Genomic DNA, 24,757 nt, shown 5'->3' with positions numbered 1-24,757 from the left:
AAGATGTAGAAACAGTATGGTCAAAGAGAAGAGGGAAATACTTTATGCAGAAGCAAGCTATGTTTGTGAAGGAAGGGTTTGGGAAGATTATTTCCTCTGCAGTCTTTTCCACGAGGCAGCCTTTCTGATGGGGCGTGCGTGGGGTGGGAGGAAAGAAGGTGTGGGGGTCCTTACAGCCAGACTAAGTAGCCTCAGGAAAAACCCTGATGAGAGTAGCAGCCCATTACTAGCATTTTATTACTTATCTAGTTGTGGATTATTAAATAGATTGGGGAATAAGGGCTGGATGTTCAGGGACGAGTTAGATGGCTGTTATATAGTATTAAAGAACAAGAAGAGGGCATCCAGTAGGTTGAGATAAAATTAATGAGACCTGGGAGGAAGGTCTTCTGTTTTTAGTCAAGAGATCATGTGCAGGCACATGGAAAGCCGTTACTTTTATTTATTTTTTAAAAATATATTTTTATTGATTTCAGAGAGGAAGGAAGGAGAGACAGAAACACCAATGATGAGAGAGAATCATCCATAGCCTCCCTCCTGCACGATCAGAGCCCACAACCCAGGCATGTGCCCTTGACTAGAATCGAACCCGGGACCCTTCAGCCCCTCAGGTCCAAGCTCTATCCACTGAGCCAAACCGTTATTATTATTATTTTTAAAGGACTAACGAGCACTTTAAATTTTTTTTTTTAAAGCTACTGTAAGAGGCCTGGGAAGCCCAAGTAGCGCATTTGTAATTAAAACCAGGGTTAGATTCCCGGCGGTTATCTTCTAATTATGCAATGCAGAGGAAGTCGTCTAACCTCTGGCGAACCTCGGTTTCATTTCCTCCGAGTTAAGCGCGAAATCCCCCGCTTGGCAAACCACGACAGTGTTCTAAGGCCCCAGCAAAGCGCTGCAGGCTGGCTCCCGCCCTCCCGCCCCCTCCGGGCATCCTTCGGGCTGGGTCGGAGAAGCCCAGGGCGGCCGAGCCTGGGAAAGCGGTTCTCCCGCAGACACCCCCTCCCCGCTCCCGACCCCCAACCTGGGGCTGACCTCCAGACTCCGGCCCCAGCTACGCCCCAGCGGGAGGACCGAGCATCCCCCGCCAGCCCGCGGGGCGGAGAGGGGCCCGGAGCGCGCGGCGGCCCCAGCGCGCCCGGGATGCCTGGCGGAGGCCGCGGGAGCGGGCGCGGGGCGCGGGGCGCGGGCGGGGCGGCGGCGCCCAGGCCGCAGCGTCACCCCCACGCCGCCCGCCGCCGCCCGCGAACTCGCCGCGGCGCTGGGCCGCGCTGGCCGCGTTTGAAGCCGCGGGCGCGGCCGCTGGTTGGCGGGCGCGCGTCACGTGGCGCGGGCAGGAGTTTCCCCGACAGCTGGGGGCTGCGTGGGATCCGGCGGCGGCTCGGAGCGCGGCGCTGCGGCCCTCCCCGCCCCTCCTCCTCCCCGCCCGCTTCCGCCCGGCTTATTCTCCTCCGTATTGACAAACAGAGCGGCCGCGGCGGCGACTCTCGGCGAGCATCGGTTAGCCAAGCCATGGGAGACAAGAAGAGCCCCACCAGGTAACGGCGCCCGGCCCTCGGGCCCGGACAGGGCGGGCGGCGGCGGCGGCGGCGGCGGGGCCCTCGCGCCGGGCTGCGGGCGGGGGCCGCCTCGCTCGCCGCCCGGGCAGCCAGTGGGGCGAGATCGGCGGGCGACGCCGCTGCTCCGGCGCCGGCCCCGGCCCCACAATGGAGCCGCGATGGCGGCGGCGGCCCGAGCGGCGGCCCGGGGTGTCAGGGCGGCGCGGCGGCAGGGTTAGCGGCGACCGCACCGCGCTCGCGCCCTCCTCCTCCCCGGCTCCCCTCCCCCTCCGGGCGGAGCGGCGGGGCCCGCGGGGCCGGGGTCGCGGATCTGGGGCAGGGGGCGGGGCGGGCGGGCGCCGGGCGCGGCCTGCTGCTGACCCCGCGGGCGCCGTGTCCGGGTTGTGTCGTGCAGGCCGAAGCGGCAGCCGAAGCCGTCCTCGGACGAGGGCTACTGGGACTGCAGCGTCTGCACCTTCCGGAACAGCGCCGAGGCCTTCAAGTGCATGATGTGCGATGTGCGGAAGGGCACCTCCACCCGGTGAGTCCCGCGGCCGGGGGCCCCCCGCGCGCCGCCGGGGAGGACGCCCCTGCGGCTGCGGCACCTCCACCCCCCACTCCCTCCGTGACACCCGCAGCCCGGGCGAGAGGCTGCCAGAGGAGGGGGCGGGCGCGGTAGGAATGGGGTCAGATTGATCGCGACCCCAGCCCTGGTTTGCGGTGCGGGGGTAATGGAAGAGGCTGTAACGTCTTTCGCTGCCAGGAGGGCATGCATTATTGAAGGGAGGCCGGAGCGACTTGGATTCAATTCGTGTCACTGGGTGCACTGCCCTCCCCCCTCCCACCCTCCACGCCCCACCCCGCACACATTCCGGATGTAACAGTGTGTTGGCTGCATGGTTGCGTTAGTGTGTACGAACCGAAGGAAAATCATGAAGATGACCTCTTTAGGAGCAAAAGATGTCATGTGCGATCGTTCTTCAAGTAAAGTATTTTTTTGATTATAGGATATGCAGTAGGTTTAACTTCCTTTTTCATACAGACGTCTGGAAGGGTCAGATCAAGGTTTTGCTTCATGTGTGTATTCCAGTTCTTTAGTATTTTATAAATAGGGAGTTGGAGAGGAGCCCAGTCACGGACACATTTTTTTTTAACCGAAAGTAATCTGAATATCTTTAGTTTGAGCAAATGGCAATCAGTTAGACTATACAAATGAGATGCATTGATCTCTTGTCTATTTTCAGTCTTTATTTTATTGTAAGCTTGCAAATAACTGAGTCTTTTACAAAAACATTTAAGTTGATTTACTGAGTAAAGAAAATCATCCAGGAAATTCAAAGTCAGTGACAGTCTTGATACGCCAGCACTTAGTTGCAGAGTTCCTTCACCTTTATCGGAAGGTAGCTTTTAAGTTAATTTATTGTAATTCTGTGATTTATAGCTTGATATTTAGTTAACATGTATTTTGATATCACAGAATCTGTAACAAACTAAATTGCCACAAGAATATAAGTGTACTAATGTGATATACTGTTGTAAAAAACATTAACACAAAAATCGACTTTAGGTTTATATATTCAGTAGAAATTAGATTTCTAAAAATGAGAGATTCAGATTTTTAAACACCATTTAGAATATTTTATTAAAAGTTTAAAATGTAAATTTAGAAATGGCAATAATTTAACATTTTAAGATTTATTCAGTGAATGAAGCTAGCTGCTTTGGACTTAAGTTTTTTTTTGTAAATCATAGTATGCTTTTTGCATATTCCCATCTTCATTGGATGAAATTTTCCACAATATTCTTTAAAAAGCAAATTTTCAAACATTTTCAGAAAATTTGGTTTTTGAAGGCAGGAATTTTAAAGTGGAGATTATAATGATCATTATAATCTTAATCTCTGGTATGAAATTATTGCTTTTTGTTGTTCCCTCTATTTTCTTGTAGCTGGTAGAAAATTACTGAAACTAGAAGAGACTGTATGTTTATTTGCAGGGACAGCAAGGAAGGGGGGAAGCTGGTGTCCTACTCCACAGCCAGTCTTGGGGTTAGAGGAACCCTGAGAAATAGAGTAGGTGGTGGCAGCTCAGAAGAGAAGAAACAGGCTGAATACCTGGCACCTGGAAAAAGAAGGAATATGGTGCACAGGGGAGTTGGCCCAGGACAGAGAAGTGGGCCTAGTTTAAAAGAGGCTTGAGTCCCCCGTGGGGGCCCCTGACAATTTTCATCAGTACATCTGAGCTCTTGTAGATCCAATTTTTAGTGGATTACTTGAGGAGGACTCAGAGAAGCATTCTCATTTGGATTGAAACTGAAGAGGCTCTGGGCAACTCACCAGAAGTCTAAGGGACACTCTGTTCCTAAAAGTAAGTGTTCTACACTACAACCCTCTCAGCTTCTTCTTCCCCTCTCTGAATTCTCTCTTCTCTTTTGATTTTGGCTATAAATTAAGAGCTCAAAGAGCTCTAATTTCTTGGTTATTTTCTTCATACTGTCACTTCAGAAAATCAGAGTGGAATCCATGTTTAGATGGAACAATGGAGCAGGCGTTGTTAATGGGGCAGATATTGATTGCACCACAAAATATTGCCCTCTTTGGTCATGTCAGGAAACAGGGTTAAAGGACTGCAGAACACTCTGGAGAAGCAAAAGTTTTTAGTAGTTGGAAGAAATAATTCTCTACAACTGACATGTTAATTAGCAGTTAAGGTAATTTCAAGGATAAGATTGGTGATTACCAAAGCAGGGACTAGAGAGCCGTGGAACAGAAGGATGCAGATTGCTAATGTCTAGTTTGCAAGATGACAGACTGGGCTTGAATTCCTTCCGTCAGACTGACCTTTGAACTGATTCTGTCTGGGTCCATAAATGGGAGGCCAAGTGTAAGCCTTCCCAGACCCTTGAAACATCTTTTTTTTCCTAAACCTTCGGAGAAGATGTGGCCATGTTCCCCTAGAAAGTCTTCACTGACAATTTTATTTTCTTTAAAGAATACTTAGTTAAAAAAAAGTCTAGTTCAAATCCTTTATATTACAGAAGACCATTTCCTTTGGCTATATCCTTAGTAGGTCACGTTTTTCTCCAGAATAACAGTTTGTATGGAATGGAATGCTGTTATGATCATAGCAGTATTTTAAATGAAATGCGATTTGATTGAAGTAGCTTCAATCCTAAGTTGATAAATTACATTCTTTAAATTTAAACCATTTCTATGATTGAATTTTAGTTTGTACTTCCTGGCCTTATTAGTTTAAATTTTATTAATCCTTTTTTAATCCAGGGGCTAAATAACTATAAGTTCAAGTACTCGAGGTTTTCTACATTGTACTTCTGTGAGCGAAAATGATAAATGTCAAAATGACAGGAAAATTTTAAAAAGAAAAAGTTATGGTGACAAATTATTATCAAAAAAAAATTTTTAATGTTTATTTTTATTTTTAAAATATTTATATTGACTTCATAAAGGAGAAGGAATGAGAGATAGAAACATCAATGATGAGAGGGAATCATTGATTCACTGCCTCCTGCAGTCCCCCAATTGGGAATTAAACCTGCAACCTGGGCATGCGCCCTTGATGGTAATTGAACCCGGGACTCTTCAGCCCACAGGCCAATGCTCTATCCACTGAGCCAAACCAGTTAGGGCTCCTTCATATTTATATCTATCTCAGCTTCTTATAACACAATATGTCTCAAATATAAACCCAAGAAACTTTATTAAGAGCCACTCTGAATCACCTCAGAAAATGAAACATTGAGTATAGTGTCTGGGTGAGGATAGTTTAATGTAAAGTATATCCTCGCAGATATACTTCACCACCATGCACATGATGATTTAGATTAGTATCTTAATTGTCACTTCTTCATATAGGAATGGAAATTACTGTTTAATTTCAGATAGCAAATATTTAAAAATGATGACACCCCAGCCGATTTGGCTCAGTGGATAGAGCGTTGGCCTGTGGACTGAAGAGTCGGTCCCAGGTTTGATTCCGGTCAAGGGCATGTACCTGGGTTTCGGGCTCATCCCCAATTGGGGTGTGCAGGAGGCAGCCGATCAATGATTTTCTCTCATCATTGATGCTTCTATCTCTCTCACTCCCTTCCTTTCTGAAATGAATAAAAATATATTTAAAAAAAGATGAAATGTGATCTAAACGAGAACCTATAAAACACCTAATACATAGGAGGCTTTCTAGTGTAATTTCAATTGGAACAGAAAATGATCTTCTGAAGGTAAATTGTAATAACTCCTTTAGGTTCCCTCAGATGTTATTTTAGAGAATGATGAAAAAGATTTTACATAATAGAAAGAGCACTACGTGTTGTACTAAGAGTCTGATGACTAGTGTTTTTTCTCATTTCAGCCACTTCAGTACCCAGCAATGTTTATTGAACATCTTATTTTATATAAGGGCAGAGCTAGGTACTGGACATACAATGGTGAACAAAATAGATGTTTCTTGCTTCTTTTATAAAATTTTATGATTTTTATCAAATCAGAAACACTTTGTACAAAATCTGTACATGAGGTAGTATTATTAAATCTTTTATGCTGAAGAGGTGAAATTTTCTCGTGTAAAGAAAAAAAATGTTTCTAACTGAACACAGTGTTGTGGTTAAGATCTGACTGTTGGTTTAAAGAATGAATTATTTCAGCTTCTATAGAATGGGATTAAACTGTATAAAGTTCACATTTTGAAAAAAACCTTAAAGAAACCAGTTATCATCTGATAAAAATCATTTCAGTATCGTTGTCTTTCCATACTTGCTTCCTGTCTGGTAATTTGAAGTTTGGCATAGACTCTCCTAGACTTTGGGTGTGGGAATGGGAGAAAAAAACTGAGGACCATCTAAGTCAGCCGCTTTTCAGATAATGCAGAATTCCTGAGCCTGCCTTTCCAGCTACCATGCTGTTGTTCTAGGAGGGGTTGGGTTTCCTCCCTACGTCTCTGGTAGGGTAGTTATATGGCCTCAGTGTTTACAGAGCATTTTGAAAATGATGGTGTTTGGATAGTCTATGTAGTGGCTTTTAAAGTGTGATTTGAGGAACCCTGGAATTCCCTTTTAGGAGGCATATGAAGCTTTCTATTTTCAAAATCATACTAAGATGTTATTCACTGTGTTGATATTGCAGTGGTGGTGCAGAGGCAATGGTGGGTCAAACCAATGGTGGGTCATGCCCCTCAGCATGAATCAAAGTAATGGCACCAAACTGTTAACTTCACAATAATCTTCACCACCTTGCACATGCAGTAAAAATAACGTCAGTCTCACTTAAGAATATCTTTGATGAAGCAGTAAAAGTTACTAATTTTATGAAATCTCATGTCTTTTTTAATATTCTATTTTCATGAACCAGTAAGTAATGATAAATATAAAAGCACATTTTGCTTTATAGCAAAGTACAGTGGTTGGTTCAAGGGAAAACAATTGTGTTGAGGTGCAAGCAAAACTAGCTCCTTTTTTTGTAGAACATCATTTAAAAATATACATATATATATATTTTATTGATTTTTTACAGAGAGGAAGGGAGAGGGATAGAGAGTCAGAAACATCGATGAGAGAGACATCGATCAGCTGCCTCTTGCACCACCCCCACTGGGGATGTGCCCGCAACCAAGGTACATGCCCTTGACCAGAATCGAACCCGGGACTTTTCAGTCCGAAGGCCGACGCTCTATCCACTGAGCCAAACTGGTTTCGGCTAGAACATCATTTTTTCTTGAAAGAATTCCTAGTAAAGGAATAGTTCTTCAGACTTGGATATTTAGCAGATATTTTCTAAAAAACGAACACAGTGTGTCCGTCACTTTAAGAAAAACAGTATTTGTTGCCAATGATAAAATTGAGCTTTCAGGAGAAAATTAGAGTTTTTGAAAACTTGTAACCACTACAGTGATATTAAGAACTTAGACTACTTTAAAGATGAGATCATGTGGTAATATCAATTAATGTAATTTATGATAGTTTGTCATGAAATTTGTCAGTATTTGGATGATCTTCATAACTCAACATTTTCCAATAACCAGGGTATGATTTTACAAAACCATGCATGGATATAATCCATTCAAGGTTCTAATTAAGCCAGTGTTTTTTAAGGGTACACTATGAAAACTTCCTTGATGTGGTTTCAGATTTCACATTCAGCTAATCTTTGAGAAACAACTACTTGTGTGATTTTTTTTATATATCATCAAAGAAGAATATTCATTATTATTTGAAAAGACTATTAAAATACTTCTCCCTTATTTCTACTACATATTTGTGGGAGTCCAGATTTCATGTTCGTGAACCAAAACAGGGTAGTGCAGCATATTGAATGCAGAAGTAGATATGACAATCCAGATGACTTCAGTTAAGCTAGATAGTAGAGGTTTGAAAAAATATGCAAGTGCCACTCCTCATGCAAAATTATTGTTTTGGAAAATATAAAAAATGTTATTTATATCAACATGTGATGTACTTTTTGATACTTTTTAAAATGCACTAGTGTGTATTTAAGTTTTTTCTGTTTATTTCTTGACAGATAAGACAAAGCTCTTTTAACTTTTGAGAGTAGTGATCCTGAGACCAAAACGTTTCTGACCTGTTTGGTGTAGAGTTTTACTAACTTGGATTTCTACATGCAACTGATTTATTTCAGCAGCATTCTTTTCTTTTATCCTTTGTACAGTAAGATCTCTATGTGACCTAGTTGTTAAACTTAGTGGCTTAATTTCAAGTTCTTTCTATGTCATCTTTGTAGTAGTTGGTATTGGTAACCGTTTTTTAAAAAATTGGAATTCTCCTTCCTTGCCATCTGTAATGCTACTTTTTTCCTAGTTTTCCTTGTATGTCTCTGAAATCAATTTCTGCCTACCCAGTCTTGGCTTCTCTTTGTAAGTGGCACAGACTTTCTGGAACCTGAGCTAGAAACTATTATTGACTCATATTTTATTGTAAGCCATCATCCCTTATGTTCAGTCTTTCTCTGGATTTTCTCCCAAATCTGTCCTTTTTCCAGTTTATGTAGGTAAAATTTAGAATCCCATATCATCTCTCTTGAGATTGGACAAATTTATCTCTTCTCTAGAATGCTGCTATGTTATCTTCAGTATTTTTGTGTAACTATATAAATATGTTAGTTCCTATATTAAAAAAGAGAGACAGACTCTCTAGTCACTTCTAATCAAGGGTTAAGTTCCTGAGATTGATGTTTCAGGCAATAATCTATTCCTAAACTATTTTCCTAGCTTCCTTTTCTGCTGTGTATCACAAACAATCCTATGCTGCATCAGTACTGAAATATTTTGATCAGATGGTTCTCCCAGCTATCACTGATTCAGTCTTATCTTTCTAAATCTATATATAATAATTATTCCTAGAGAATCACCATATTGTAGTATTATTGTTTAGAGTTTTATCTGTTCTACCAGGCGGGAAGGGGACTATCTTACTCACTTTGGTAGCCCCAGAAACTAGTAAAATACCTGGAACATTGTAGGCATTTAAATTTTTTCAATTAATGTGTTGTTGTTTTTTTAAATTTGATGATTCAACTTGATATCCAGCATTGCTTTTCCAATAACTTCTAAGTCTGTATTTTTAAACGTATTATCAGACTACCCTGGCCAGTGTAGTTCAGTGGTTAGAGTGTCAGCCCACAGACCGAAGGCTCTCTGGTTCAATTTCAGCTCAAGAGCACATACCTGGGTTACAGGTTCGAATCCTGGCCCATCTTCCATCCGCCTCCCAGTTTGAGCTCTTGCAGGAGGTGGCCCATGGATATGTCTCTCATGTCAGTGCTTCTCTTCCCTTCCCTTCCGGTCTCTGAAAATCACTGGTAAAGTGCTCGCAAGGTGAGGATTAACAGCAGCAAAAATATCAGTTGTTTTGTTAGCAATTTATTGGTATATATTAGTTTTAGCATTATTACTTTTTTACAGCTTACTCTATATTTTGAAGCGGTGTTAAATTATTAAAAACACAATTTTTACAGTTAGACCAGTAACTGAGATTTAGATTTACTTTCCTCATTCTTAAACATGGCTGTAGTATTTTTATAGCACAATGTTATAATACAATATGTGGTTATTTTGAAGATTAAAGTAGAATACACTTAAAGAATGTAGAATCATTTCTATTACTGTATTTTATTTGTTCTTGTCACATATTTTGCTTTATTTTTTAAATTTTCTTTTTTATTTGTCATTTATATTTTAAAAAACATACATGTGGAAGAAGGAAATATAATTTTCTTCTCAGTTTTTGAACATATTTAGTTTTATCATTTTGTTTGTTTGTTAATCCTCACCTGAGGATTTTTTCCCATTGATTTGCAGAGTGAAAGGGAGAGGGGAGGAAGAGTAAAAGGGTAGAGTGCAGAGGAGATATGTCAGTGTGAGAGAGAGACATGGATGGAGATCAAACCTGCAACCCAGGTACTTGCCCTTGACCAGGAATCAAACCTGAGACCCTCCAGTGTGAGGGCCGACAATCTAATCACTGAGCAATCCTGGCCAGGGCTATCTTTATCGTTTTTTAAAATTGATATATTAGTTTCATGTTTTAGTATTATTTCAAAGATGATATTATACATGAATTCCTTAGCATTTTTAAGAAATAACTTTGGAACTTTTTATGTTTTTTGTTTTTATTGTCTCAGCACTACTTTTAGGTCTTGCTATCCAGACTATTGAAGTTTATATAATACAGTTACAAATGAGAAATTTACTACTGAAGTCATGAAAGAATACAGCATATTATAAAACATATTTTATTTCTAAACTAAATTATAAGATCTCTGTTGAATGATTTTTAAAATTAAGATGGTTGACATTGAGGATCTATCAAAAAATAAAATATACTAAAACTAAATAGAGATTTGTGGTATTTGAGATTAATTGAAAAACAATTTAGAATTTATATAGTGCATTTCTTTGTACTGAGTTTTAAATTAATGGAACAAATTAAATTTAGTTATTAAAATTGAACTAACCTTCATTTATCTGTGAACTTGCTGCTTTTAAATATAAATTATACAAATTAGCAGGCACCTAATAGATATAGAAATTAGATAGACATTAAAAAAATAATGGAATTTTCCTTCATCTTGTACTTTTTACTGCATCTAGTTGTTCAGAGTCAGACTAACAGGATTAGTGACTGATAACTTTCTAGAATTTCATTATCATTTTGCCTACCTAATTAACTCTACTTCAAGACCCAGTTCATGCCCTAGCCGGTTTGGCTCAGTGAATAGAGTGTCAGCCTGACTTTAAGGGTCCTGGGTTCAATTCTGGTCAAGGGCACATACTCAGGTTGCAGGCTTGATTCCCAGTAGGGAGGGGGTGTGCAGGAGGCAATTGATCAATGATTCTCATCATTGATGTTTCTATCTCTTTCCCTTCCTCTCTGAAATAAATAAATAAATAAACAAACAAACAAATAAATAAATAAATAATATATTTAAAAAGAAAAAAAGAGGTGGGGGGAAATCCAGCTCATGTGTTTATTTCCTCTGATATTTTCCTGGGAACATCCCAAATTTGCCTCCTTTTGTTTAGCTTTTGTGCATATCTCTCATTCTGTACTCCATCTAGCTTTAGCATTTTCTCATAAATACAGCACTGATTCATACTTTCTTAGGAAGTTGAGTATTTTTTCTCAGAGGACAAGGTAGTTAGAGATGGGAGGATATAGCTCTTTGGTTAATGCTATATTCTCTTTCTAGGATTCAAATAATCCCTCAAAATTATTTTCTTATGTTTACCTTTATTATATCATTTAGCATACTATACAGTTTCTAAGTAAATATGAGTTTTTCATGATATTTTTTGAAAATGTTTGACAAAATGCCTGGGAAGTAATGCATTCAATAAAGGTTTGGTAAAATAGGAACATAGGTATTAAAAAGAAAATTTTATTTATTTTAAATAAGCTTTGAAAAAGTTGGAATTTTGATACAGGTTGTATAAGTCCTAATTTGGAGAGGACTTCCTGTATACATGTGTGAACTATCAGAAATAAATAGAAGTAAAAAAATTCCATAATTCTGTAAATGGTTATTAGACACTACCTTATGCCGGGAATTATGCCTGAACTATAGAATTGTGGCTGAGAGATCTAGTTCCAGCTCTCTGAGAATTTGAATTCTATCAAAGAAGGTATCTCTAGGGAGTAAACAGAAGGAATTTAATTTTCCAACATAGTCCTAGTTTTTGGAGAAGTCCTGTGCTCAAATTAAGTTTGAAATCAGTTGTTGCTGTTGCCATCTACACTAATAAAAGAGAAAGATGCAAATTGACCATACCCTTGTGATGCCCATCAGCCAATCAGGAATGAGTATGCAAATCAACCCAAATAAAGATGGTGGGCTAATTTGCATATGCAGGCACTGAGAGGCAGGGAGCAGGATGCTTATGTCATTCCACACTGCTCCTGCTGTTCTGGGTCTCTGGGCAGCATGGGAAGGTGAAAAGGCGTCTCTGGCCAGAGTGAAGGAGATGCCTGTAGCCAGAGGAAGGAAGGCCAATTCTTCCACAAATCTTCGTGCATCAGGCCTCTAGTTATTAATAAGCACTTAAGCTAAAATATGCTTTAACATCATGGCCAATTTCTAATTTGATGGGTTATCGGTCTCAAGAAATTTTAGCCAAATGAAGCTGCTAGGTAAAACCTTTTCTTTCTCTTTGTACGTGTGTGTGTGTGTGTATGTGTAGATGTGTATGTTTTTAAAAGAGATTACTGTTTTTAAAATAATAGTTACATAATTGAGGATTTCAGAAGACTAAAATGATTATTTGCCGATGACAAATTTACATAGGATGTTATAGACTGTTAAATTTAAATATATTTACTATTTACTCATCCCTGAACCACCTTCTTTGAGAATAAAATAATTTCATAATAGGACTAAATTATTAAATTTAATCTGTTTTTCTTCAGCTATGTTATTGGTTATATTGGCAATGCTTCTCAGGTTTTTTTGTTTTTCTTTAAAAAGCATTGCTGAGAAGTTTTAACAAATTACTTTGTGTAAAGCTCTCTACACAGTGGCTTTTACATAGTAAATGCTCACTCAATGGTAGCCATTATTCTTAAGTATGTATTTGTAAGCATATAATATATGGCCCTGGCTAGTGTGGCTCAGTTGGTTGGAGCTTTGTCCCTGGCACCAAAAGGTCGTGGGTTCGATTCCCAGTCAGGGCACATCCCCAGGTTTTGGGTTTAGTTTTTGGGGCACATATAGGAGGCAACCAATTGATGTTTGTCTATCACATTATTGTTTTTCTCTCTCCCTTCTTTCTTAAAAAAAAAAAAAAATCAATAAAAAATGCTAAAGAATATAATTTATTATTGCCAAATTAATTTTTATGTACTATTGGTGATTTCTGGGGGTGGGGGTAGGAATTCAGTAAAAGCAATATCTTTACATTTTATTCATGTAGTGCTGTACTGTATTCAGAATTCTTTCCTATATATCCTTCCATTTGCTCATCAAACCACCCTATGTGGAGGAAAGGTGGATGGTCATCTCATCACAGTTTAGTTATAGAACCCAGATTGAGAATTACGATGTTTTGACTGATTGATCTTTTCACTTTTTCATCTCTGATAAGCAGGTTTATAAAACAATCCTGTTCAGATAAAAGGTTTCTTTGCTTATTCCTCTTTCCTTCAATATTAGATACAGGGCCAGCATACTTTGGTAGAAAGATTAGCATTCTCTGGAGTATTAAGTTTTACTCAAGGATTTAATTTAGTTTTTGTTCTGTTTTGAAAGACATATTGACCTTAAATATTCATCTTTTATAGGTTGTAATTTTTACTGGTATTACAAGTGCATAAAAATGTCATAATGACTTTGTAAATTATTCATTTAATAAATATTGAATACCTACAATGTCTTTGTTTATTGACTTTCATGTTTGTTAAAAGTCTCTATCCCCCCATTTAATTTAATTTAATTGTTGCCAGTATTACAGATGTCCTTCAATATAATATTTACTCCCCCTTTACCTCCATCCTCCTAACCCTTGCCTCCCTCAGTCCTTCATCACACTATTGTTTGTGTCCATTGTTTATGCATATCCTATCTAATAAAAGAGTAATATGCAAATTGACCGTCACTCCAACACAAGATGGCTGTCCCATTGTGGTCAAAGATGGCTGCCCCCATGTGGACACAAGATGGACACCACAAGATGGCCAATAGGGGAGGGCAGTTGTGGGCTATCAGGCCAGCAGGGGAGGGCAGTTGTAGGCTATGAGGCCAGCAGGGAAGGGCAGTTGGAAATGACCAGGCCAGCAGGGGAGGGCAGTTAGAGGCAATCAGGCTCACTGTAGGCCCAAAATCTCCTCACTGCAGGGGAGCATTTAGGCATCGATCAGGTTGCCAGGAGAATGGTTAGGGGTTGATCAGGCTGGTAGGCAGAAGCAGTTAGAGATGATCAGGCTGACAGGCAGAAGTGGTTAGAGGCAATCAGGCAGGCAGGCAGGTGAGCTGTTGGGAGCCAGGAGTCCTGGATTGTGAAAGGGATGTCCAACTGCACCTGGATTGGGCCAAATGGGCAGTCGAACATCCCTCGAGGGATCCAGATTGGAGAGGATGCATGCTGGGCCAAGGGACACACACAGACACACAAACACACACACACACACACACACACACCCCATGTACTAATTTCGTGCACTGGGCCTCTCGTATGTATCTATATAAGTTCTTTGAGGGGAGTATGGAGAGAGATTGAGAGAATTTCAGAGCTGGAGGGAACTTTTCAAGAGCTTTCATAATGTTTAGTCATTTCTTGAGACAGGCTAGTTTTTATTCCTTGAAACCTTAATGGTAAAGGGATAAGATAGTCTTCAGAGGAAAGATCCTGAGAGGTTTTAGATAGAGATGTTTGCATTAAAACTTTTGAAGTGGGTTGAGGCCACTATTGTTTGCAAACCTTCTTTGGTTAGGATTTTCAGCTCATTTTGGAGGATCTTATTGTGGTACTTAGAGAACTGCCCGGCAACATGTAGCAATCTACTGGGTTTGGTCTTTTCTATTTGTTGGAACTCATGGCTCTAGCTTAGCATTCTTTTGACAGGTAAGAAACAAGGCTGGAAAGATTGTGATTTGTTTGAGGTCAGTAACTAGTTAGTGTCACATTCAAGTATTTGCCTTTCCAGTTCTTTTTATTACCTAGCCATGATAGCATTTAAATTTGCTGGCAAGTTAATTTCATAAGGATTTATTATAAATTTTATTATATCTAGATCTAGTGTTGTACAACTTGATAACTTGTAACACTAAACCTATTACTTATAACTAATATAATAAGAACTTATATTAAAATTTGGGCTAGCATTATAATTAATGAAGAACAAAGTACTATCAGTTATTTTCTGTGTTAACAAATATGTATGTTTTCATTCATTTTTATTGTCAGCTAACATTTTATTCACAATTATCTGACCATTTTATTGTTGATAGGCTTAGTGTAGTTGAAGTACAAATATTAAACTTCATTTTGATGTCTTATAGTAGCATTTATTGTGCTGTGTATCTTATCTTCTTTGATATCATAATATTTCTTAGGAGAACAATTCCAGTAAATATTATTTCCCCTTTTATGTGTGATATAAAAAATAAGGATCACTAGTAATATAATTAATAACAAATTTGATTATATGTGTATATATGAGTGTGCATGTATGATAAATATTGTAGTTTTTACTGTTCTAGGTGCATCTGCAGAGTAGGCAAAGTTGTTTTGGTCTTTTTTTGTCTTTTCCCATCCCTTTTTGCTATTTATCTTTTGTTTCTCTAAAGCCCCAAATCTCCTCACCAATGTTCATTTCTAGCCTACATTCTAAATTGTTCTGATTCCTGCCTTGCTGGTGTGACTCAGTCATTGAGCATCAACCCATGAACATGATTCCTTTCCTGATCAGGGCAAATGTTGGGGGCTTGATACCCAGTAGGAGGCATGCAGGAGGCAGCCAATCAATGTTTCTTTTGAATCAATGTTTCTATCTCTCCTTTCCCTTCCTCTTTATCTAAACTTAATTAAAAAAAATTTTAAAAAATGTTCTGATTCCTTTATTTTCTTCTCTAGTAGCTTTCCCAGAAAATCTTTTCTGCTCAATAAAGTAATCTGAATAAAGTAATTCATCCATTCAAATGTGAATATAAATAAAAGTGAGTATGGTGGGTAGCTTTTTTTTCTTAAGATAACAACTCTCTGATGACAAAAGTATTACATGCTCACTGAAGATACTAAAAGAATGAAGAAGTATAAGGAGGAAAATAAGAATGCCCACCATCCTGTATAATAAAAGGCTAATATGCAAATAGACCGAACTGTGGAACAAATGAGCAACCGAACAACTGGTCGCTATTGGTGTGAGTGGCTGCTGCCCGCCAATCACCCCTGAGGGCTTCTCCACCTCCCCTTTGCTTCTGAGGGGCGATCGGGGAAGCAGCTGCCACTTGAACTTGCTGACGTTGCCAATCCCACTTCTCGGGCGCGGGCCCCAATTTCTCTGTGCTGTCAGCAGTGCGAGTCGGGCCTGCACCATCAGCATGTGGGAGTGGCAGGTGGGACTCAGGGGCCATGGTGTGAGGAGCTGGGCAGGAGCATGCAAGATGGGCCGAGATCTACCCCTGTGCTCACTGCAGCCACACAGCCCACAGTTCCTTTCAAGGTGCATGAAGCCGTGCACTGGGCCCCTAGTTATAATATCTCCAGCCAAAGAAAGCTCTATTTTGTTGTGTTTAATGTGTTTTTTTTCTGTCTTTTTACACATAGATATTAGCATTTAAAAGTGCAAGTTGAGGTATCTATTTGGAAGAATGGGGAAAGGAGGAGAATTCCAAATTGGTGGCCTTCTCTGACTTTCCATGACTGCTTTCAACTTGCCTGACCCTCTGTGCTCCAGTATGTTTCACAGACACTAATCCTAGGGAATGCTCTTTGAAAATAAGAAGTCAAAGTTTGAAAATATTGTATGTAATCTTCATAGAATTGAATAAAAGTTTCTTAGAAGAACAACTTGTTTTATTTGAGTGTTCTCAACCTTACTTGACCAGAACATGTTGGGACATATTGTTCTGTAGACCCTTGCTATTGAAGTTGGTCCAAAGAACAGTGGTATTGGTATCACCTGGTGTCCTTTAGAAATGAAGATTTTTGCCCTGGCCACTGTGATTCCGTTGATTGAGCATCATCCCAAGTCCTAAGAGGTTACCAGTTAGATTCCAGTTCAGGGCATATGTACAGGTTGAGGACTTTTTCTCCAGTAGGAGGTGTGATCAATGTTTCTATCTCTCCTCCCTTCCTCTCCCTCTAAAATGAATAAAACATAAAAAAAAGAAGAGAGAACCAAGATGGTGGCATAGGTAAATGCCTGCATTTGCTGCCTCCCACAATCACATAAAAATTACAGCTATAATACAGAACAACTGTCATCCAGAACCGCAGGAAAGCTGGTAAGTGGAAGTACTACAACTAGAGAGATAAAGAAGAAAGAACACTGAGACTGGTAGGAGGTGTGGAGGCATGGGACGGGCTGGTCTGGCACCTGAGTGTGCTGCTTTTTTAATTGGGAGGGAGATCATCTCTTTGGAGGCTGCCTGGAGGAGCAGCGAGTCCCAGTCCCACACCATACACCCAGCCCAGGGTCTCAGCTGGGGAAAGAAGTCTTTATGGGCAGTAAAGAACTATGGCCTGTAAAAATCAGTCTGGATTGGAGGTGAGTGACACACAGACTGCTAGAAACCAAGCTACTCCTATTAAAAGGCCAGCACTGCAAACTGAATTTACAAGCTCCCACTTGCTTTGAGTTCTAGTGCGAGCTCTGAGGGACCCAGACAAATACGGGGAGAAACTGGACTGTCTGGCTTCAGGGCAGGAACGAGGGGGTGGCTTTCTTCCAGATGGAGGTACTCTCAGTAGTCATTGTTCCTGTGCTGGGACCTCTCTGGTATAGGGCTGACTGGCAGATATTTGTTTGTTCCACCCTGGAGATGCCCTGAGACCCTGCCTTACCCAGTTTACAACCCCAACCAAGCTGTTTGCAGCAGCTTTTGCATATGATAGCCTGTCATTTCTTAGCCTAAAACCTGTCAAGCTGCAGCTGGGTCAGGGAGCCCCAAAGCTATTAATAAAAAGCCTAAGGCTGGCACCAGCATCAGCCTGCCTTGCTTCACTACTGGGCCTTATTTGGGCACTTTCAAACCCCATACAAAGAGGAGGAATCTGTTGATCTCTCTGAAGTTCCTGCTGAGTGGCCCCAAGTAGTGGCTGACTTTGCACCTCGGAGATCCAAGAGCCAGTGTACCCAATGGTAAGTGTGAGACTATAGCAGATTACAACTTTTCACATCCAAAAGTGACACACTCAAAGGACAGACTCAGTGGGCACCAAAGCCCCACTGAAGCAAGTCCTGCCACATAGGGGTGTCTCCTGCATAGCAGCTCTCCCCCTGAAGTCACAGCTGGTCCCTACAGCCGATTGGCCTGGATGTCAATTCTCCCCAATGATACCAACATCAATCAAAGTTCATCTATAATACAACAAGACTGAACACAGCCCACTAAGGGGTGCACCAAGAGTGTCCACCTCAGGTGACTGGGGAGGCTGAGCCTAGGACCTCTACTACACAAGGCCACTCTGTCAACTCAAGGAGACTTAGCAGCTACCCAGTACATAGAAACAAACACAGGGAAGCAGCCAAAATGTGGAGACAAACATGTAACAAATGAAATGAATGGAAGAAAACAAACTACTGAATATAGAGTTCAAAACCACCAATTATAAAGTTACTCAAGAATCTTCTCAAATTCTCTGAGGAACTTAGTGAGACCTTCAAGGATCTTAGTGAGAATGCTCCCCCCCAAAAAAGAAAGGGAAAAGGACCAGTCAGAAATTAAGTATACACTGACTGAAATAAAGAATAATATACAGGGATTCAACAATAGATTATAGGATCCCAAGAATCAAGTCAGTGATGTGAGATATGAGGAGCAAGAAACACCCAACCAGAAGAGCAAAAAGAAAAAAGAATCCAAAAATATGAAGATAGTGTAAGGAGCCTCTGGGACAATTTCAAGCATACCAACATCTAAATAATGGGGGTGCCAGAGAAGAGAGAGCAAGATACTGAAAACCTATTTGAAGAAATAATGACAGAAAACTTCCCCTATCTGGTGAAAGAAATAGACTTACAAGTCCAGGAAGCGCAGAGAACCCCAAACAAGAGGAATCCAAAGAGGACCACACCAAGACACATCCTAATTAAAATGCCAAGAGCAAAAGACAAAGAGAGAATCTTAAAAGCAGCAAGAAAAAAAATAGTTATCTATAAGGAAGTACACATATGACTGTCAGATGATTTTTAATAGAAATTGTGTAGGCCAGAACGGAGTGGCCAAAAATATTCAAAGCAATGAGTAGCAAGAACCTACAACCAAGAATACTCTACCCAGCAAATCTGTCATTTAGAATTGATAAAGAGCTTCACAGATAAGAATAAGCTAAAGGAGTTCATCACCACCAGGCCAGTATTATATGAAATGCTGAAGGGTATTCTTTAAGAAGAGGAAGAAAAAGAAAAAGGTAAAGATAAATAATAACAAAGTGACAACAAATATATAGCTACAAGTGAATCTAAAATTTGAACAGCAATCTGATGAAAAGAATAAACTGGTGAGTGGAATGGAATTAGGGGCATGGAAATGGAACAGACTGACTATTCTCAGAGGGAAGGGGGTGTGGGAGAGTGCAGGAAAAGATTAGACAAAGATCTTATATGCTTGTGTGCAGTACCTATAGACACAGACAATAGAGTGTTGAGGGCCTGGGGTGGGGTGGGAGCTGGGTGGTGGGGAACTAGGGGAGGAAAAAGGGATATCTGTAATCTCAATAATAAAGATTAAAAAGACAAAAAGGAAATGAAGAATCTCTGGCCCCCACCAAGGATTTGCTGTTAGCCTTTATGAAATATAATATTTTATAACAAGATAGGAATGTAAGATATTTATTAAAATTACATTTTAATTTTTTGTTGAATAACTATTTTACATACAATTTTATCCTGTTTATGATTAAAACAAAGGAAAAAAGATATATTATCTTTAATTTGTTTTCATAGAATGAAGAACCATGAAACCAAAATTTCTTGAGGGTAGGGGGGATATTTATTTATTATTAAATTATTATCTGTGTACATATTTTAACATTGACCGTCCCCCCATACATACCCTCCCTCCCCAGAGTTTTGTGTCCATTGGTTGTACTTATATGCATGTATACAAGTCCTTCGGTTGATCTTTTATCTCCCCCAGGGATAGTTATTTATTAACATAATCGTAAAAGGGAGGTGTATTATTGAAACATCTCTTTGTATCTTCAACAAGAATTGGTGTTTACAAAGTCATCACTGCTGTATCACATTAAAATTAACAGGTACCTGATCAATATGTATTCAGTTAAGGTAATAGGATTATTAATGTGAGCTTAAAGATAAAGTTCTGTTTAATAGATCTTTTTTCCTTTTGTTAGAAACAGATTTTTTCAATGACGTCCATTTTTAGGCAATTATTTTAAGAATAACAGTTAATAAAAAATATTACCTTATTACTCTGTACAACTAAATTAAAATCAGTGTTGTTATTTGTCCATGGCCTGACATACTTTTATATGTGTGTGTGGTTGATTTGTTGTAGGTGTCAAATGATTAAAGACTTATTGAGTGCTGAATGGGAATTGTGTTGATGCTTTTTATTTGAAGCCTATGTATTGTTAATCCACTGTAGTGGCCTCAAAACCAAAATTCAGTGAATGTTAATGAAATGGCTAGTTAGGGAATGACAGATTTTGATCAACTAATTATCCTTGTACTAATATTAAAAATGATGGTATTGTTTCAGTGAAATGGAATAGTGTGGTAACTGATATATTTGTATATTAAAACATAACTGCCATTATAGTGGAACTTTACAAATGAAACCATTCAAATATTTTTTTTTTGGCGGCTTGTGTTTCTAATGTCAGAAGTTATTGTTGACATTGTAGTTAGCAGATAGTTTCTGTATTTGCTTTGGTGCATGTATATGTAGTTATCTGGTGAATGTATAACCCTTTCTCTGTAGTTCTGTATGTATTAATAATCTCAAATAAAATGAAATAATTTTCTTACTCTGATAGAGAAGAAAAAGCTGGACCACTTACCAGTAACTGGAGTTCTCCTATTGGGTAATCTCCACAGATCCACATTCTATGAAGTTATTGTGAATGCCTCGAGGACCAAGGAACCGTTGAAATTTCCAATTTCAGGAAGGTAAGCAAGTGCACTGAAGCATGTCTCTAGCATCTTCCAAATCCCCTCCCCCCAACTTTCTTACATATACATCTGTACTGCATGCCCCCTCAGTTCCAGTGGCTGTCCATCAGGAAGACTCATGCTGGACAGAAGGGCAAGAGAGGTGGATCTGTGAGGGAAAAGACCCAATAGGATAACTCAAGTTACTGGTAAGTAAGCTAGTTTTTTCAAGCTTGAGATGTTTTTCTCACATTTCTTCTCTTTAGAAGCTCATTTAATTACAAAGAAAGGAAGTTGTTTGCCATAGAGTCTTTTTGTAAGCTTGATGTAGATTATAGAATTTATTGTATGGATAATAAACACCTAGTTCTTAAGTAGTGTATGGATAAATGTGACATTAATTTCAAAGTGTATCATTTACATAATGGCTGTTTATAAAAATTAGTTTACTACCTCAGTAAATAGTATAATAGTTCTAAAGCAATACAAAGACTCTTTGTGTTGAAATATTATGTTAATTCATTTGTTTGTGACGTAGCTTTTATTGAATAAACACTAAACACTGTAAAATTTATGCTTTGGCAAAATTGTTTTGACTTAGTACTGAACAGCAAAAATAGTCATATAATTTGATTAGTACTTCCTACTGATATAGTTTAGTTGTACCTTTTAACTTCACTGAAGGTATATTGGGAAAATAATTCAGGGCATTCTGCAATTATTTTTTACCATTTTCTTGTTTATTGTTTATGGACTTATTGATAAGAAGGGTGGTGCAGTTGGTTCAGTGTGTGCTCTCTGGTTTCTCAGGCACAAGATAATTTATTGAGCTGGCATGTAAATGTTAGAAATTGTGAGTTTCTCATTTCTCTCTCAGTCATTACCAGGCTTTCATTTCTAAAAGGGCACTTTTAGCACATAAGAACCTGTAGTGGTGCTTGCTTGCTCTTGCTATTTTGTAAAATTGTCATAATTTGCTAGGTATGTAAGGCCTCTCATAATCCAATCCTATTCTATTTATCCAGTCTAATTTCTGCAATTTGGAACTTTTGTTTGGTCTTATCTGGACACTTGTCGTATTTATATTTTGGTTTCTGCTTTTCCATTTTCTTGAAATGGCCTTCTTTCATTCTACTATTCTCTACTTCAAGGCCGAGGTCATAAATATTCTTTCATTCTACTATTCTCTACTTTAAGGCCGAGGTCATATTTTATGCTAGTACCTCTCTGTCACTTTTGTGTGAGTGAGTAAAAACATGAGATTGCTCTGAGGATTGAATTCGTGGAATATATTTAGGACAGTGCCTAGTAGTATATAGTAAACACTCTTCTTATTAGCTATTTAATTATAGATTGATCTTAAACACTTCGGTGATTATAGGTATAATTCTTATTTGTATGATACAGTTTAGCTTTTAAATATTAGCTTCAGGTTATATTGCTGTTTCTTTAGAAATAAACCTCTTAAACTGACTTGCATGGTCTTTTCTTTAAGTCTTCCCCAAGGATATGCTCATTAATTTTTAAAGAGAGAGGAAAGGGGAGAAAAAGACACACACACACACAAATACAGTGTGGGAGAGAATATCCATTGGTTGTCTTTTCTGAGTGCCCTGGCCAAGGCCAGGGCATCAAGGATAGGATTTTATTGTTCTTTCTTTCTTTATTTATTTTATATTGTTTTACAGAGAGGAAGAGTGGGATAGAGAGTTAGAAACATCGATGAGAGAGAAACATTGATCAGCTGCCTCCTGCACACCCCACACTGGGGATGAGCCCGCAACCAAGGTACATGCCCTTGACCGAAGTGGAACCCGGGACTCTTCAGTCCACAGGCCGACCCTCTATCCACTGAGTCAAACCGGTTTTGGCTGTTCTTTATCTTATTTAGTCCCTAACATCAGTGACTGAGATTAAATTATATCCACTGAAAAAATCATGTGTTTTAAAAAAAATCTAATTTCACAACTATACTTAACATGTTTTGTTTTTTTTCATTTATAGACAGGTTTACTTGGCTTATCAATGCTGTTTGTTTTTCTTAAGAACAATAGTTTTTTTCCCCCTATAAAACTAGTATAGCTGGGACCGTTTGGCTCAGTGGATAGAGCGTTGGCCTGGGGACTGAAAGGTTCTGGGTTCGATTCCGGTCAAGGGCATGTACCTTGGTTTCGGGCGCATCCCCAGTAGCGGGTGTGCGAGAGGCAGCTGATCGATGATTCTCTCTCATCGATGTTTCTAACTCTCTATCCCTCTCTCTTCCTCTCTGAAAAATCAATAAAATATATTTAAAAAAAACACCAGTATAGTGAAATTATTGTTTAGTACAATATAAAGTTCTCCTATGGAACATTACAAGGAATGTATAGTTTTGAAAGTTAAATTGATTGGCTTTACTTTAAGACTTTGTGAAGTGTTAGAAAACAAACTGGAAATTCAGTGTACTTGATTTTTTGAGGGTTGACTTAAAAATTTTAGAAGGTTGTTGCTTAATTTTGATGATGAAGTAAGTGAAATCTGTTTTCAAGGTCATTGAGGAAGGAAATGTTCCTTGACAGATTGAGTGTCACTTCTAAATAATTCACTAGAGAACCATTTCAGGTCCATTAGACAAGCAAAGATAAAGAACAAAAGTCAGATGACTTCATTGCTTGTTTTGAGTCTGCTTACGCACATCCATGTAAGACACTATTTAATTGCATGGTTTCTTTGGTTTGATAATGGTATGATAGTTATATTTAGAATGCCCTTATTCATCATTAGAGGTCTATACTGAAATATTTATAATTGAAGTATCACAATAGGTTTAGGAATGTGCTCAGAAAATAAAATTTGGGTATTTGGGTGTGGTGTGTGTAGGTATCTTCTTATATAATAAAAGCCAAATATACAAATCATCTGAATGGCAGAATGACCACTCGCTATGACACCCACTGACCACCAGGGCAGATGCTCAACACAGGAGCTGCCCCCAACCCACAAGCCCCAGGCTATCCAAGGTGGGTGCCAGTGGTATTTCCCCCCTTCCCCCCCGATTGCCCTGCTGGTCACCTCCCACAGAGGTAGGTGACCGGTGGTTGGTGGGGCCAGCAAGCAGATGGCACCAGGCTGGCCAAGGCAGGTGCCAGCAGGGGCCACCTGATCGCCCTGCCAGTTGCCCCACAGATTGTCCCTGATTTTCAGCCAGGCTGAAAGACCCTACCTTTGCAAGAATTTTGTGCACTGGGCCTCTAGTCCTATCTAATAAAAGAGGTATATGGAAATTGACCATCATTCCAACACACAAGATGGCTGCCCCCACGTGGTCAAAGATGGCCACCCCCATGTGGACACAAGATGGCCACCACAAGATGACCGCAGCGGAAGGTAGTTGGGAGGTATCAGGCCTGCAAGAGAGGGCAGTTGGGGGCAATCAGGCCTGCAGGGGAGGGCAATTAGGAGTGACCAGGCCAGCAGAGGAGGGCAGTTGGGAGTGACCAGGCCTGAAGGGGAGGACAGTTGGGGGGGGGGACCAGGCCTGCAGGGGAATGCAGTTGGGGGTGATCAGGCATGCAGGGAAGACAGTTGGGGGGGACCAGGCCTGCAGGGGAAGGCAGTTGGGGGTGATCAGGCCTGCAGGGGAGGACAGTTGTGGGGGACCAGGCCTGCAGGGGAAGGTAGTTGGGGGTGATCAGGCCTGCAGGGGAGGACAGTTGGGGGGGACCAGGCCTGCAGGGGAGGACAGTTGGGGGGGACCAGGCCTGCAGGGGAAGGCAGTTAGGGGCACCCAGGCTGACAAGGGAGGACAGTTAGGGGTTACCGGGCCCACAGGGGAGGGAAGTTGGGGGTGACCAGGCCTATAGGAGAGGACAATTAGGGGCATCCAGGTTGGCTGAAGAGGGCAATTAGAGGTGACCAGGCCGACATGGGAGGAGAGTTAGGGG

At 40.2% G+C, this 24,757-nt stretch overlaps 1 protein-coding gene across 5 annotated transcripts in view; it reads left to right on the top strand.

Moving 5' to 3' along the window:
* The first annotated feature begins 1,238 nt into the window (after positions 1 to 1,238).
* YAF2 (YY1 associated factor 2) overlaps positions 1,239 to 24,757 on the top strand; it is a 69,245-nt gene continuing 45,726 nt past the window's right edge. Inside the window, exons 1-4 of one of the 5 annotated variants that reach the window (XR_004991632.2) lie at positions 1,239 to 1,538; positions 1,954 to 2,079; positions 3,534 to 3,904; positions 16,322 to 16,573. Coding sequence is in view for 3 of the 5 variants with exons in the window: in XM_036459109.2 (XP_036315002.1) it covers positions 1,513 to 1,538; positions 1,954 to 2,079; positions 20,781 to 20,852 (224 nt within the window). In the remaining 2 variants the exon portion in view is untranslated. Of the gene's footprint in view, positions 1,539 to 1,953; positions 2,080 to 3,533; positions 3,905 to 16,321; positions 16,574 to 20,717; positions 20,853 to 20,945; positions 21,044 to 24,757 lie in introns of those variants that run through there. The other 4 variants (XM_036459109.2, XM_036459111.2, XM_036459110.2 and 1 more) reach the window with 4 other exon arrangements.

Source organism: Pipistrellus kuhlii, unplaced genomic scaffold, assembly GCF_014108245.1.
Source record: "Pipistrellus kuhlii isolate mPipKuh1 unplaced genomic scaffold, mPipKuh1.p scaffold_m20_p_3, whole genome shotgun sequence".
Classification (NCBI taxonomy): Eukaryota; Metazoa; Chordata; class Mammalia; order Chiroptera; family Vespertilionidae; genus Pipistrellus; species Pipistrellus kuhlii.
Note: the sequence above shows the minus strand (reverse complement) of the source record. Positions and strands in the feature narration are given on the sequence as shown.